This window comes from Paroedura picta, chromosome 4 (genome assembly GCF_049243985.1).
Source record: "Paroedura picta isolate Pp20150507F chromosome 4, Ppicta_v3.0, whole genome shotgun sequence".
Taxonomy (NCBI): Eukaryota; Metazoa; Chordata; class Lepidosauria; order Squamata; family Gekkonidae; genus Paroedura; species Paroedura picta.
This window is the reverse complement of record NC_135372.1, coordinates 98,527,742-98,544,225: the sequence shown is the minus strand read 5'-3', so window position 1 is coordinate 98,544,225 and position 16,484 is coordinate 98,527,742. Positions and strand designations below refer to the sequence as shown.

Below are 16,484 nucleotides of genomic sequence, written 5' to 3'. Positions count from 1 at the left end.
GACAAGTGGATAGTTAGATGAAAACTCCTGTTCAGGCTTTAAAAATGGGGATAGATCCTCTAGTGAGAGAAGAAAATTCCCTGCCCCATCAAGCAGGGAGTTAGCTTTGCAGAGTGCAGAGATCCCTGGTCTGGTGTGTCAGAAACTGCCTGCAGAAACATTAAGAGTTGATTAAAAACTCAAGTCAAAGTTTCAAGAGAAGAGATTTGGTACCGGAAAGCATGTACCAGTTTTCTGGAAACCAAAAGAGTCAGAGAATGCTAAAGAAAAGTGTGCTGGGGTGTATGAAAAATATTGGAGCAAAAACATCTCAGCATAAAGATTTTAAGTAATTGTCAACAGCTTAGTAAACTCTCATTAGACAGAAATATAAGAACTAGTCTATGCATGTACTCATTTTACTTCAGTTATCTAGCATTACCTCGGCATTTTATGCCTCATTTCCCCTGCCCTTTCTTCTCTATGTTGAATAAAATATTTTGTTAATTTGTAATATAAAAACTTCTCAAGCAAACAACCAACATATTATAATATGACAGGGTGAGACAGAATTCTTCAGCAAAGAAGATAAAAAGGGCAGCTTTAATCATGGGGGGGGGGACTGAGGAAAAATCTTGCCTTTGAGGAAGAGAAGTGGACAGTGAAAGTCATATTCATGAACAGAGAACTTCAGGAACTTCTAAGGAACAAAATGGAAATGTTCAAGAAATTGAAGGACAGATCTCTAAAGAAGGGTATCTGCACTGTAGGTAAGCCATCAGAGAGCCAAAATCTGGGAATGAGCTGAGACTGGCCAGAGAAACCCACTATAACAAGAAAAGCTTCTTCAGATATGTGAGGAACAAACATAAGGTAAATAAGGCAATAGGCCACTGTTGGATGAAGATGGAGAGACTGACAGAGGACAGTGAGAAAGGAGAAAGGTTCAGTACCTACTTTGCCTCTATGTTTTCCCAGAAGAATATGGACATATCTAGGGATGATAGTCAGAGTAGTTCAGCAGTGGAATCAACTGCCTAAAGAGATCTTTGTTAACCACATCCTTTTCTGTTTCATGTTGCTCACTCTGGTAACGAGAAATTGTACAAATTTTGCTTTCTTGGTAGCCTGAAAGCAACACAGAAAATTATCTATGTGGATGCCACAATAGTGTAAGTGCTTGGCTTTTAGTGGCAAAATGGTTTCATATATGACTACACTGTAGAATTAATGTGGAAAAGAGATCATATTGTTTCCTAAGTCAGGTGTGTCCCACAGCTAGATCAATGCAGTATGTTCAAAATTCCCTTGAAACAGCCTAAGACGCTTAGGTTAAAAAGAGCCTTTTGTTTCCTATTCATTTCCATACTGATTCAGAACTTAGATTCATAAGACATTTGCCACTGGGAAATAATTTCCACCATCTTTTATGATCAAGTTAGCTATTACTTTCCATTGATTTTTTTTCATTCTGGCTTCTTATATTTCTCTTCCTAGTTATACCACAGAGCCTTGAAGAAGAAGAGTTGGTTCTTATATGCCACTTTTCTCTACCCGAAAATGTAAACAAAAGTACCATAAATAAAGCCGGGGGGGAGGAGTTGGGACTCATTGCCTACCCTGGGAAGTCACTCGCCCCAGAACTCCAATCAGACAGGGGATGGCCAGCCCCTAACTGAAGAAGAAGAGTTGATTCTTATATGCTGCTTTTCTCTACTAGAGGAGTCTCAAAGTTGCTTACAGTCGCCTTCCCTTTCCTCTTCCCACAACAGACACCCTGTGAGGTGGGCGAAGCTGAGAGAGCCCTGATATCACTGCCCGGTCAGAACAGTTTTATCAGTGCCATGGCAAACCCAAGGTCACCCAGCTGGCTGCATGTGTGGGAGTGCAGAATCGAACCTGGCATGCCAAATTAGAAATCCACACTCCTAACCACTACACCAAACTGGCTCTCTATAAAGCCAGTTATAAAGCCTTGCATCTCTATAAAGCCTTGCATCCCTGTAAAGTCAGCATAGTTCTGTACCCTGCTGCAAGAAAACTCCTAAATTCTATTCTGCTCCCCAGAACTGGCACCCATTAGTAAGTGCTCCTGCAGCTCACATCAACGCTGAATTTAATACAAATAGGGCTGACAGCAAGGACAAGACGGACATCTGCTGCAAAAAGGGGGAATCAGTAGACAAGGCAATTTTTGAGTCTAGATACCACCGCTAAAGTAATTATCTAAAATTAACAAATATATTCAAATCAAAAAGAAAATCTTCAAACATAAATTCACTGCACTCATTACTACAAAAAGGAATTTTGTTTCCAGAATAGACAGCCTATAAAGCAAAAAATCTATCTGCATACTGACCCCTAAATTGTCAAGTTCTATTGTTTCAAAAAATAAAATAATGTAAATTGCATTTCTATAATTTTGGGAGGAGTTATTGCTATAGAGTTTAATTGTTTTGTTACTCTAGCTTTTATGACTCCAGGCCTGCAGCAACCTGAAACTTTAATCTCTGTCCTTTACTGCAGCTGAATATTCTGTGTTTGCAATGGCAAATGACAGTTGCTAGGCTTTAAGTTGCCACTTCTGTTTTATAGCAGCAGGGGTGTTGTTTCTTTAAAATATTTACATCCCTACTTTCTACACAACTTAAGATCCTCAAGGCAGCTTATGAGTGCCTATGTGTGGGCCCTTGGAAAACCTTGGCATCTGCTTCACTTTGACATTTGCCTGATCTCACCAACTGCTGATACTAGCTCTGAACTAAGATCGATTCCACATGAAAACTTTGCCCCTGGACAGCCTCCCATTGTTCACCGGTTTTAGTGATGCTTCCACATAACATTGGCAGCAACCCAGAGCTGTCCAGTGAGTGGTGGGAGTTTTCATCCAATTTGCTCCATGTAGACCATTTACGCACTGGGAACTTCACTGCTCCAGCTCCCGTACAGGAGCACAAATCAGGGGTGGATGAGGTGCACAGGGCCAAATGCTCCCCCATGTGGGTGCAGGAAGAGGTGGGGCAACCTGCCATGACTAAAACTCCAGCCTGCAGCCAGGCATGAAACCTCCAGTGTGTAAGCAGTCGATGAGGGAAATCACCAAAAACCAATTTCCCATTTCTTGTTGTGCTGCAAATCAAGGTGCAAGCAGGGGCAGGCCTGCCTGGAAGGAGATACATATGACAGCCTTAGTAGTGTTTTGCCTGCCCTCATACCCACCCTCACCTCTCCATTTCCTGCTCAATTTTTTTTTAATGTCATGGTCCGCATTGCTACGGGACTACAAAGTGACGTGCCCTCACTTCAAATGTTTTCTTCAATATGCACGGTAATATTGGGATAACGCAGCTAAAATTCATTCCTGTTTGTGTTTTCTGGTGATGGGGTATGGGGGGGGGGCATGTAATCCAGCAGCTCTCTCCCTATTAGCTTGGTGTTCATGCTCTTTGTTTTAAATCTTTATCATGAACACTCAATCATCAGGGCCCAGTCACCATAGCCAGCCTATCACAAATTTACATAACATAAAGTGAGAGCATTATACAAAGAATCCTGAAAAGAAATCTAAGGGAACGTTTTATTGTTGTGATGTGATCCGGAAGCAATGCAGAAGTGCAAGTTTTTTTTAAAAAATGTTTTGCTGTTTTGGCATTTCCCCATTACAACATGGAAGTGTAATTTTTTTAAAAAAAACTTAATTTTGGGACATGGGAGGGGAAGGAAGTTTGAGTCCCCAAAGGAACCGCTGTGAAGGGATTGGTAGCCTGCGTTGATTGATGACCTGAGGAGTGGGGCGAGAGGTTCAGGTTGTCCATGCTACCTGCATCTCCGCCGCCTCATCAGGAGGCAAAAAGCTGTGATAAGGCAGTGGGATACCCCATTCTCTCAAGCCTTAATAGGAAACTGAAGATTTGGAGAATAGTGTGACCAGAATAAGAATGAGACCCAAACTTTTAAAAAATGTAAATCTTGTTCTGAACCAGTGTTTCATATTACGTGACTGTTTATGGATAAATGACAAAGGACTAGAAGCTACAGGAGTGAGATTTGTGCACACCTTTAAAGAGTAATTATGTTTGGTATTTATGAATTCACAGTGAGAATTAGGCATCCATAATTTCCTCCAAAATATTTCTTTAAACTGTCAAATTGTTTGCAAGAAATACATCTCAAGTTAGAAAGCAAGTCACAAAGGAGAAATGAAAACCAAACCAATGAGTAATCTGTTTCCTACCAATGTCATTTCTTCTGTAATGATAATATTAAAATGATAAATTTTCACACAGAATTACATAAGCAAACTTCTTACTGATATGCATATATTTGTCTTCTTTATCTAATAGCTGGTTGAATGGCTTTAACATTGGTCTAGGGACTGGGGTACAAACACCACCCTCCTCTTCCAAAGCACATGATGTTTTCAAAAACTTCAGAAGATTCAAAATATTTCAAGGTGAAGATGGCTGCCTAGTGCCTATTTTTATTTGAACTAGCAACTGTTACATATTAACCATCTAATTTATTTGAGGGGTGAAGATATCTGAAGTCACATGTTTGAGGGGGGGCAGAATGTATGTTATAAAAGGAAAGTTAACTACCAAACAAACTAGTACACAGGTATCAACATGGGCAAACTACTCCTTCTGTCTGGTGAGTATGGGGGACTGAATTATGCAATTAGCAAAAGAACAATTATCTTGAATTTCTGTTCATTGCTCTGTGCTTTGATCTTTGTTGTCTCAGATCTGTTTTTTCTGACCTTGATTAATTTCATATTACAGAGATGCTCTACCTGACCATATACTTTTTAATGATTTTCTAAATACAAAATTAAAGGGCAATTTTAGAAAAAAAATTAAAAATAGAACATGGAAGTTAGGAAGTAGAGGCCTCCTTGGGTAAAAAGAATGAAAAAAAGAGTTTCAACACAGCACATATGTTATTATTATTGTTATTATTTATTATCATTTCTTACCTGCCACTCCAGGCATGCCAGCTTGAGGCAGGTTACAAGGTAAAAATAAACCCCACAACAATAAAACTCCAATAAAACCCACTAAGATTGAAATCTAGAAATGCTTGCATTTGTAAGAACATATTATGCAATGCATTCTTAACACTTTTTAAGACACTGGGTGAGCATATGTTAGTTTATGTGTAACATGTTAAAGAAACTCTGAAGCACTGACAACCAGACACAAGCCAAAACAGACCCCAGGGGGGTGGGGGGCTGCAGCATAGCAGCAGCTTTTTAGGCCAGATGCTGCCAACAGTGATGATGGAAGAGGCAGAAGAATAACTTCCAGAAGCCATTGTCATTGCCACTGGCCAGATAAGGGGATATTCCATTTGCTTTGCTCCTGAGCAGTTCAATCAAATCAATAAGACCTTTAATGGCATAATTTGTAGCTCCCGAGCAGTTTAAATAGCCCAATCCCAGAAAATCTTATTGTTGCCCTGTCTTGAACTAGGTGATTCACAAAATCTTTTTCTAATAATCTATTCTCTGGCATGGAACTACTCTTCATTTTGGTAAATGTGTATTTTATCATTTGCAGGAATAGTATGAATGTGGTGATGGAGGTACTTGCAGGGCAGAATAGTCCCTATGCTTGTGCTTTCTTGTCTTAAATGTGCTACCAGAGGCAATAACCTAAACCTTTCCAAAGCAAGCAGGTGTGCTGCCAGTTACAAAGCACAGCTAGAGAAACAACTAAGAATCACCATCCACTCCTGCAGATGCTCTACATCCATTTTCCTAAGAAAGAAAATACAGTATTAGGAAGCCTGTGTTTCATCTTTCTATCTTTTTTAATTATTGAGATTCATATCCCACTCCTCTCCTGTGATATGAGGCCCAGGGTGGCTCGCAACATTTTAAAAAATAAAACAAATAAAATAAAATTTAAATTAAAAAATTAAAATTAAAATTACAACAGAACTGTTGTTGTTGTTAGGTGCGAAATTGTGTCCGACCCATTGTGACCCCATGGACAATGATCCTCCAGGCCTTCCTGTCCTCTACCATTCCCCGGAGTCCATTTAAGTTCGCATCAACCACTTCAGTGACTTTATCCAGGCACTTCATTCTCTGTCGTCCCCTTCTTCTTTTGCCCTCAATCGCTGCCAGCATTAGGCTCTTCTCAAGGGAGTCCTTCCTTCTCATGAGGTGACCAAAGCAAAGGTCCATCTTCAGGATGAGCAGTCCAGGCTGATCTCCTCTAGGATTGACCAGTTTGTTTGCCTTGCAGTCCAAGTGACTCACAAGAGTCTTCTCCAGCACCAGAGTTCAAAAGCCTCAATTCTTTGATGCTGGGCCTTCCTTATGGTCCAACCTTCACAGCCATACATTGCAACTGGGAATACCATAGCCTTGACTAAACGCACTTTTGTTGGCAGGGTGATGTCTCTACTTTTTAGGATGCTGTCTAGATTTGACAGAAGTATAAGGTTGTCTATTTCCGCCTTGTAATATGGATGATCCTGAAGTAGCTCACATTTAATTGCTAGACAGAACTATTATTTACAAGCAAAGCCAATTATGTTCTGAGTTCCGTGTTGTGCCGTCATTTCAGTACTGTGCTAGGAATGAATCAGATAATAGGCATCTCTGTCCTATGCAGTTTAACATAAGCCATCATTTAGATGCAATCTGCTCATCACAGCATGGAACCTGCCAACCCTATACCCTACCCAGTCCCCCCCCTATAATTCCTACTTATTCCTTGGCAGGGATGGTCAGACTGTGGGTCTCCAGAGCATGCTGGCAGGGGCTCATGGGAATTATAATCCATCGACATCTGGAGAGTCACAGTCTGGCCACCCCTGTTCTATGGGAAGGACTAAGGATCTCATTTTCAGCACATCCACCAAATTATAATTCTGAGATGTAGATTCAGGGAGTAGCATCACACTGGTGTGAAACCAGAATAATTTTCTACCCTTGATGCACTTATTGACTTGTAAAGGTAAAGGTAAAGGTATCCCCTGTGCAAGCACCGAGTCATGTCTGACCCTTGGGGTGACGCCCTCTAGCGTTTTCATGGCAGACTCAATACGGGGTGGTTTGCCAGTGCCTTCCCCAGTCATGACCGTTTACCCCCCAGCAAGCTGGGTACTCATTTTACCGACCTCGGAAGGATGGAAGGCTGAGTCAACCTTGAGCCGGCTGTTGGGATCGAACTCCCAACCTCATGGGCAAAGCTTTCAGACGGATGCCTTACCACTCTGCGCCACAAGAGGCTCTTTATTGACTTGTAGCTGTAAGTAAAATCCAAGTCTTGTTTTTGTGTTCAACTCACAACCACAATTTTCTTTAACAGGTCTGGCTTTTCTGCTGCAGCTGCAGCTGGGTAAGTTTCAGCACACATTACCTTTTTGTTATATTTCACATAAATTAATACTGACAAAATTGTTCATTGACTGACCTTTATTTTATAAAAATGTAGGTGCATCCACCAACATCGTCTGTTACTTTACCAACTGGTGCCAATACAGACCTGGAATTGCACGTTATATGCCCGAAGATCTTGACCCTTGCCTATGTACTCATGTTATCTATGCTTTTGCTGGCATGGCTAACAACCAGATCCAGACCATTGAATGGAATGATGTGGCTCTCTACGGTGGGATTAATGGACTCAAAAACTAGTAAGACAATGCAGTGTTTGTATATACACACATGTATAGATATCCTATTAAACATGCAGTTCAGATTTCATATATTTGTTTTCTACTTTCTATCCAATGTTAACAACTTGATGTAAGACGTTCCAGCTTAGATGTCTCAGGTAGTTTTAATGGCTGCACAGAAGTGAAAATATCTACAGGTGGGGCTTATCTCCGTGCTGCATTTTATATTTAAAATCTTCTTGTAGAAAGATTGTCCCTTTAATAGTTCAGAAAGGATATGGGATTATCCTGGCTACCCATCTTCATGGTGTTTATAGATATTTCATTTAAAGAAACAATCAACGTGTAATTGTTTTGCAGTGGGCTAAATCGTTTAGTGACATTTGGATAATTTGTTCACAGCAATCCTGACCTGAAAACCTTGCTGTCAGTTGGAGGCTGGAACTTTGGGACCCAAAAGTAAGTTGATCTAGATGTGTTCTGAACAGCTGGTTTTGCAATTGGCAACTGCACAGAACATTCACTGTGGTACTTCCTTGGCCCTTAGCCACTGTTTTTCTTTCAACGATATCCTAAATGTGTCTAAAGTACTTCAAGATTAGAGAAACTAAAGGTTGCTATCAAATATACAAATCTCTGCATGTGTATGAAGAGGAGTGTAAGTCATAATGTGAGGTTGTGTTTTTTGTTCAGTATCTGGAAACTTATTACTTGCCTTTGCTTATAGGTTCATGATACTTCCCCTGCCCCAATATAACAAATAACAATATATGAAATATTTGAGAAATATTGTCAAGGGAGAAAAATTAAATGGATCATGGTTATTAAACACAGATATTACTTCCTCCCTAAATTGTAAATAATGTACTAGCTAATACATTATGATCGTTATATTTGTTATAACTTTCTATATAATTACCCTATGACGTTTTATGTAAACCGCCCAGAGCCATATGGAAGGGTGGTATAAACATCCATACTGATGGATGGATGGACGGACGGACGGACGGACAGACAGACAATTTTTTTAAAGCATGCCAAGTGAATTAGTTTAAAAGACAAATATATATCATTATACAGAGCAAATTGCTTCTTGATTACAAAAACAGGCCACCTAATTACTCTGACAAGCATTAGTTTTGTTACAGATAAGCCTTTAAATATACATATGGTATTAAGTGGATCATCTCAATTTGCTTTATCTTGCAGGTTTTCTGACATGGTTTCTTCTGCTGAAAATCGCCAAACATTTATTCAGTCTGCCATCTCCTTCCTGCGAAAGTATGGATTTGATGGATTGGACATCGACTGGGAGTATCCTGGTAACAGAGGCAGCCCTGCTGATACCCAACAGCTTTTCACAGTCTTGCTTAAGGTTGGCTTTGATAGTGCATTCCCTTAGCCTCTAGGTGACTTGCATAGACTCATAACCGTGGCAGAAAATTTTCCCAGCACTGTTATCCTTGACATGTAATCATTTCACTAGCATAAGTGTGATAACAAGGCTGGAGTTAATGGTTTCTCCTGGAGTTAATGGAGTTATCTCCTCTTTGCACCTCCCCAACCAACTCCACCCCACTTACAAAAAATGGCATAAAACTTGAGGAAAGTTTTTCCTGTAGGGACATATTTAGATGAGGATAATGCAGTGGAAACTGAACAAAGGGGGCACAGTTGAGTGCAGGGTCACCTTACTTTTGAATTGGGTAGTGGATATGGCCACAATGGTCTTCATATCTACATGGACCTTAATAGACCATGACACAGAGCATGGGATTACTATTTTCAGTTAAAACCTACTACTTCAGAGCAGGTATTTTCCACATTAAAATTTGGAGCGTTAGATGACCCTTTTAACATTTTGTGATCAACTACACATACAGAATGTATTTATTGCAATTTGCAGAAACATCTAAAGTGACCCAAATGCAGAAATGTAATTTATTTTGCATTTTTAATGGCATCATTCTGTACACAAGATTTCTCAAAAAAATAAATCACAAAAAAATCAACAGAGCTTCCTAATGGCTCTGTTTCCACAGCAGTTTTTTTGAATATATTAAACTGCCAGAACTATATTAAATTACAGGTATTTCTGAAGCATCCATTAAATTTTATCCCTTTGTTTGCCTTTGCCCTCCATTCTGGCATTTTACCTCAGCATGCTACAAATGTCAGGATTTTAAAAAGTTTCCATCACTCACAGGAAAGTTTTCCTAAGTCAGGTAAGAGAATTCTCATCTTATATTTAAGATAAGAAAGGAAAAAAATACCAAGAAATGATGGAGTGGGGGACTCCTGAAAGTAGTTCATCTTAATAGTTAATGAGAATTCACTTCTTCCAATAACAGGACATGTATGAAGCTTTTGAGCAGGAAGCTTCTCAAACCAACAAACCCAGACTGTTGATTTCTGCAGCAGTGTCTGCTGGAAAAGGCACCATTGAAACTGCTTACCAGATCCCACAAATGTCTAAGTAAGTGGCAGAGTGATGTGTTCTCCATACAATAAGAAGAGATATGTATGCACAATGAAAAGGAGCAAACATCAACGCTAGATTGCTAGAGCATACTACAAAATCTACTACTAATTAGGAATCCCAGTATTACGTTAATTGGCAACTCCTTGGTTTAGAAAGCATGCTCTCTTTCAAAACTTCATTTTAAAAAATTCTACTACTGAGAAACTGGTAGCTTATTTCCTTATCACATAACAGGCAAATTGTTTCTTGCTTCACTGAAATGTTAAATGCCATTGACAGCAGGTATCAAGGAAGGATAACTGACCTCTGTGCTTGGGTGGTCTGTAAATGGATCTACACCAGTCAGAAAAGGTCAACTTGAAGAACGAATGTGAGTTATGTATCATGTACAGGAGCTCCAAAATATGGGCCTATGGAGGATACTGTTATACTTTAACATGGCCTGGACTAAATACAGATTTTATTATAGCATGTATTTGTCGGATTGTTTCATCTGTAGACAATCAAAACCAGCAATGATGCTGAAGTGATCAAAGGAAAAATGAGTATACTTAGCAGGTCTTAGTGTAAAATAACCATGCTTTTTGATTTCCTTCTATGACCCCTGCTGTTGCCTCTGTTTGCAAATCCCAAGGGACTGCCCCAGAGAAAGTTACTTGGATCTTTGCCAAAGCTAAATTGAACCCATATGTAAATAACTTAACGGAATAGTTTTTCAGAGTATATTAATTTGCTTTTTTATTTATCTCCATTTTTAATCATCACACCAAACTGCATAGAAAGGAACAACCATGGATGTATCATGTTTTCACTTATTTTGATTAGATCAAAATTGCTCTTGAATTTTAAAGTATTGCATGTGGCAACACAAGATAAATGACCAGATTTAAATGTCAAATGGAAAGTATGGTGACCCCAACATCATATAGTGAATACACAAAACAGAATCCTACTGAATCCTACTGAATCTGAGATGGGGAGGGGGAAAATGCTGAATGATTTTTATTTTTACTTTTGCTATTCCCCTCCTTGCAAAAAAGGTATATGGATCTTATCAATGTGATGACCTATGACCTCAGAGGATCTTGGGAAGGTTTCACTGGTGAGAACAGCCCATTGTTTGCAGGGCCTGAAGACCAAGGCTCCTACATCTACTTCAATGTGGTGAGTGACAGTTTCTGTATAGGGTTCTTGATCCACAATCAAAACAATCCCAACATTTATTTATTACGTATTTATACTGTCCTTCCTTCAAGGACCTTTGCGTAGCATTCCGGCAAGCCAGCTCAGGGCAGTCTGCCACATCATCTTCAAGAACTGTTATTTGGATTAAAACAATTAAAACAGTTTAAAATCATTTAAAATCAGCATCTGTATTCAGCAACTCTGTACTTATTATGTATGGTTCCCTTTCTCCATCTTATCCTCAGAACAACTCTGTGTGATAGACAAAGTGAGACGGTGACTAATTAGCCAGCTGGTCCAAAGTCACCTAGTGAGTGCTGAACACTCATCTCCCTACTCTTATTGCAACACTCTAAAAATCATGCCATATTTGCTCTCAAGACTGTTAGGAATCATTTTTCTAACCCATTTGCAATGCCTTTTGTAATACCAGGACTATGCTATGAATTACTGGAAGAACAATGGTGCTCCAGCTGAGAAACTGATGGTGGGATTTGGAGCCTATGCACGCACCTTTACTCTCAGCAACCCCTCTAACCATGGCTTAGATGCTCCAACCTCTGGACCAGGTAAAGCTGGTCCCTATACCCAAGGAGCTGGGACATTGGCATACTTTGAGGTAAAACTCTGTCCTAGTTCTCACTGTAGTATATATCTGTATTGATTTATCATGTCAGATTGCAAACAGGATTGTGATTGAATATTCTTCCATGTAAAAATTCTCTCGACGTAGAAAATTAGCTGTCAGGGAGAAAACCAAGTCCACTTCAAAGAGCAGGTCCCTGACCAATGTCCTCCAGTTTCTTCACCCTTCCCACAGTGGTAGACCCTGAAGTATCTGTACCTACAGTTTCACTGTTGAAGTAATCAATGGTTCTCTTTTTCTTCTGGCCATTAATGCCTTCTTCATTGTCCCTGGGAGAGTTGAGTCACCTAAGGCCATGGAGACCATCTCCAGACTTCTCTACTTCCTCCAAGGTTTTATCGATCTCCAGGTGAAGCCTGGAGTGCACCCAGAATTAAACTGATCTTCAGACTACGAAGATCAATTCCCCAGGAGGAAATTGCAGCTTTGGAAGACAACCCCCTGTCACATCACATTCCCATTAAGCTCCAAGAATTTCCTGAGTCAGAGTTGGCAATGCTCCCCTCCCTTGCTTCTGCATAGAACTTGTTTGTATCCGTGCCTTATTTACCCAATACAATTTTAAAGTCCATACTACCATAAAATAATACAATTAATCCAACAGCAATCTTTATGTAGGCGGATGTTTTCATAGATTTAACCAGGTACATTGGTCCACAGGTTTGTGACTTCTTGAAGAATGGTGCCACCGTTGTGTGGAATGCTCCCCAGAAAGTTCCCTATGCCTACAAAGGAAATCAGTGGATTGGCTATGACAACCCCAAGAGTTTTGCCATCAAGGTATGCCTATTTGTTGCTTTTGTTTAGTGCTCATTCATGGCAACACAGTTTAATCAGGAGTGGGGAAAGATAGGAAAGAGAGGTCATTAAGATGACATTGCATTGTCTGTGATGAAACATTGTCCTCAGTTTCAAAGGATTTTGTTTGCTATTAGTATGTCATCACATAACCAGATTCGATGTAATCTGTTCACCACTTGATCCCTGTTTGGCTGCTATCACTCATGTGACTTGATCGGTATTCTCACAAAAACAAACAAATCAAACAAGAATAACTGTTAATGAAATACAGAGAAAAGCACACAACTATTTTAAAGGTTTCTGTCCTGACACCTTCTTAGACTCAAGGCAACAAACAATGTGACAACACATTGTGAAGACAAAAAATGACATCATAGCCCATTAACATTATTATTTTTAATGCATAGGATAAAAACATGGAGATGAAAACAGCATAATCTGTCAAACCAGAAATGTTTGTAACTGTCTCTTTCTTCCAGATTGGTCATCTTTGCTTCCCACTGTTGTCAAATGATTTTGCATTTTGGTTTAGGAGCTTGCTGCCTCCTATCCACACAGGAACCTGTATTGGACTAACCCTGTAAATCATTTGATGGAGATTTAGACTTCTAACAAAGAAATCTTATATGTGCTTACCTGGAAATAAACCTCATATAATTACACAGAGTAAATCCCATTGAATGAAGTTTGCAAACTCAGTTTGTTCAGATGTAAAATGTAATCCCTAATATGCCTTTAGAAATCTAACTTGCAACTTCAGGATAGCAAAATTTATAAATAACAGTGTGGAGTCAGTATTAATGAATCCTCTCACTAAGTATCACAAAGGAAAGCACAGCTATGACTCTGATTGTTTAACTATAACTCACAGGCTAAGTGGCTGTTGGAGAACAACTTTGGAGGAGCCATGGTATGGGCTATTGATCTGGATGACTTCACTGGCACGTTCTGTGGGGAAGGCAAATACCCTCTAATGAATGCCTTGAAATCTGCATTGGGAGTCACCACTCCAAGTGAGTAGTGCATTGATATTGGGGGAACAGAACAAACAATCTAAATTCTGGCTTGTTTTAACTGCTGTATTTACAGTACAGTGAATTATGCTCATCATATCCTGTTTGCATTCATTGCTTTTTATGACCTTTTTGTTTGACCTCTTTCTAATTGTCACCAACAGAACTTTCTTCTCAACCCTACTGCAATTTTAATTATAATAGCAAAGATCCCCAACTTCCAAGAAGGAAGATTCTCATGCCATTCTTATCTTTCTTCCAGACTGCAAGGTACCAGCAACAACTCATGGCACCAATGCTAATCAACCTGCACAGCCAACAGCTGCACCTTCTGGTGGCAGCGGAAGTGGCAGCTCCGGTGGAAGCTCTGGTGGTGGTGGAAGCTCTGGTGGCAGTGGAGGCACCTTCTGCAAAGGGAAATCCAGTGGCCTTTACCCAGATCCTACAAACAAGAACAGCTTCTACCACTGTGTGAATGGGGAGACCTATCAGCAGTTTTGCCAATCTGGCCTTGTATTTGACTCCAGCTGCTCCTGCTGCAATTGGCCATGAGAACAACCCCTGGGTACAAGTGCGCATGCTCCGCTGCAGTAAATGCAGATGAGATCGGTGTGAAAAATAAAGAGGCATTGCATTAAAATCATAGTCAGTGATCTCTCACCAAATGCACACAAATTCAACACATCTGTTTCATATATCTATTAAGCAATTAATGTTCCCTTTTACTATTCTGCCTTAACTCTACCTTCTTATAGACTGTTTTCAAGGATAGAAGCTATTTAAAAGATATATAAAGTCAATAAGTTCTTTGAAAACCATGATCCTTGGGTTTCTACTCAGACTGCTTGAAGTAAAGCCCTCCCAGGTTGCTCAACGGTGTACCTTCACCTGTTAGTTGATGCCGAACTTCACAAACAGTTTCTGCAAAGAGACATGGGTGTGGGTGTGTGGATGTGCTGAGATCCCAGTTTTCAATCCCACTCAAGTGCTCACACAATTCATGATCTTACGGAGGGCCATAAGGGGAAAGGGGGAATAGTTCAGGATATATGTGGATCACAGACAGTCCCCAGAGACTAAGCTGCTGGTGGTTGTGATTACAGCTTCAACTCATGGGAAAAGCAAGAGCGCCTCCATTCTGTTATCTGGGATAGGCTCCTGCAGGTCCCATCACATAAATCAAAACACAGAGCCACTTAGCTCTTGGCCAACACAGTGCACAGTATGGAGACCTTGGTGAGAGCACTAAGCAGGCATCTGAAGAAAGCGGACAGTTTGGAGGGGCTGTGACACATACACTGCATGCCCTATTGTTCGCTAGTATCCACCCCATTTTAGTGATAGTTCTGTGGGGCACAGGGGGCTGAAGGAAGAAGTAGAAGGCAATTTAGATCCCTACTACAATCTTTATTCCACTGGCTTAAGATTACTTTGAATGCTGCTTAAAAAAAAAAAATCTGCATTATTTCAGTATCATTCTTTTGCATAGGTTGGATAGAGACTAGAGGGGAAAACATACATGGTCACAGCAGAATTGGGACTATCTGCCTCTTCTCCTGCTACTTCCCCGTTTTCTTCACTGGTTGATCTTACTCAGCAATACCATTTGTTACTAAGCCTTAGACATCAGAAAAATTCATGAACAGGGGTGGCTCAGGTAGTACCTAGTGGTCCTAGGCTGAATCTGCACTTACTTTATTTATTCCTGTTGAATTCAGATCTATTTGAGCGTGAGTCTTCCTGATTATTTCCCCCCCGATTTGAAACAAAGTGCTCTGCACTTGATTCGGGGAGGGCGGAAGATTTCTCCTCCGTTTGACTGCCGGTGGAGAATCAGCTGGAGGCTCTGCGACGAGGCTCCACGGGGGAGGGGGGGAGCCGAGTGCCGGGTGCCGGGGAGGGAGCCGGCTCCTTGTGTTTTCTTTCCCATTATGTCAGTACCAGCCTCCCACTCTTGGATTTACAGGGAATTTGATCTATCTCACAGGGAAAGCTTGCAGCCCTCCTTTTGAAATAGGAGGCTTGGTCTGAATTGCAGGCACTGGAAGGGAAACGCCACCCCCTCCCCTCCCCGGGTTTGCAATAAGTTCATTAAAAAAGAAAAAAGAAAGCCAGCCAGCCAGCAGCTTCTCAGAAAAGAGGCAAATCCAGAGGAAAACAAATTCCAGAGGGAAACAAAGAGAAACAATAAATCTTGGGAGGAAAGTTTCACAACTGGAAGCATTTGAGCTGTCGCCCTGACCAATCAGGGCTTTGGAGGCTCCGTGACTTTTAGTTTGGGAAAACGCAGGCAGCTGCACCTTTTTAGTCATGCGATTTTAAAATTTATCGAGGGTTAAAAGCACTCCAGGAAATTGCGAAGAAAAAGTAGGGTCACTCCGGATCAATCATTCTATGCGCAGATGATGCCCCCCCAAAAAACAGAATCCCTGGTCAGTCTGGCCTGGAAGAAATTCACTTCCTGATCCCAAAGTGGTGATTGGCATTTCCCTGGCATGCAAGTAAGGGGCGCTAGAGCAAGCACTGACACAATTTTTTCTACCCACTTATTCACCAGCTGCCTAAGTTCACAGAATCAGCATTTCTGTCAGATGGCTATCTAGCTTCTGCTTAAAAACTTCCAAAGGAGAACCTTCTTGGGAATTTCAGATAAAGCTTCACTTACCATCTAAACTCAAAATTTATACTTAATATTCTTAGCAAAATCTAACATTTTGTTAAATTTTGAACGTTTACAAATGTTTGT

The 16,484-nt window shown here is 40.4% G+C and overlaps 1 protein-coding gene across 1 annotated transcript; it reads left to right on the top strand.

Annotated features, from left to right (window-relative positions):
• Positions 1-4,506: 4,506 nt before the first annotated feature.
• Positions 4,507-14,378, top strand: LOC143835981 (acidic mammalian chitinase-like). Its single transcript, XM_077334586.1, has 11 exons — positions 4,507-4,629; positions 7,302-7,331; positions 7,428-7,629; positions 8,014-8,070; positions 8,821-8,986; positions 9,963-10,087; positions 11,134-11,257; positions 11,712-11,897; positions 12,585-12,704; positions 13,597-13,738; positions 14,001-14,378. Exons 1-11 carry the CDS (start codon positions 4,605-4,607, stop codon positions 14,288-14,290), a joined length of 1,467 nt encoding a protein of 488 aa, XP_077190701.1. The 5' UTR covers positions 4,507-4,604; the 3' UTR covers positions 14,291-14,378.
• The last annotated feature ends 2,106 nt before the right edge of the window (positions 14,379-16,484 follow it).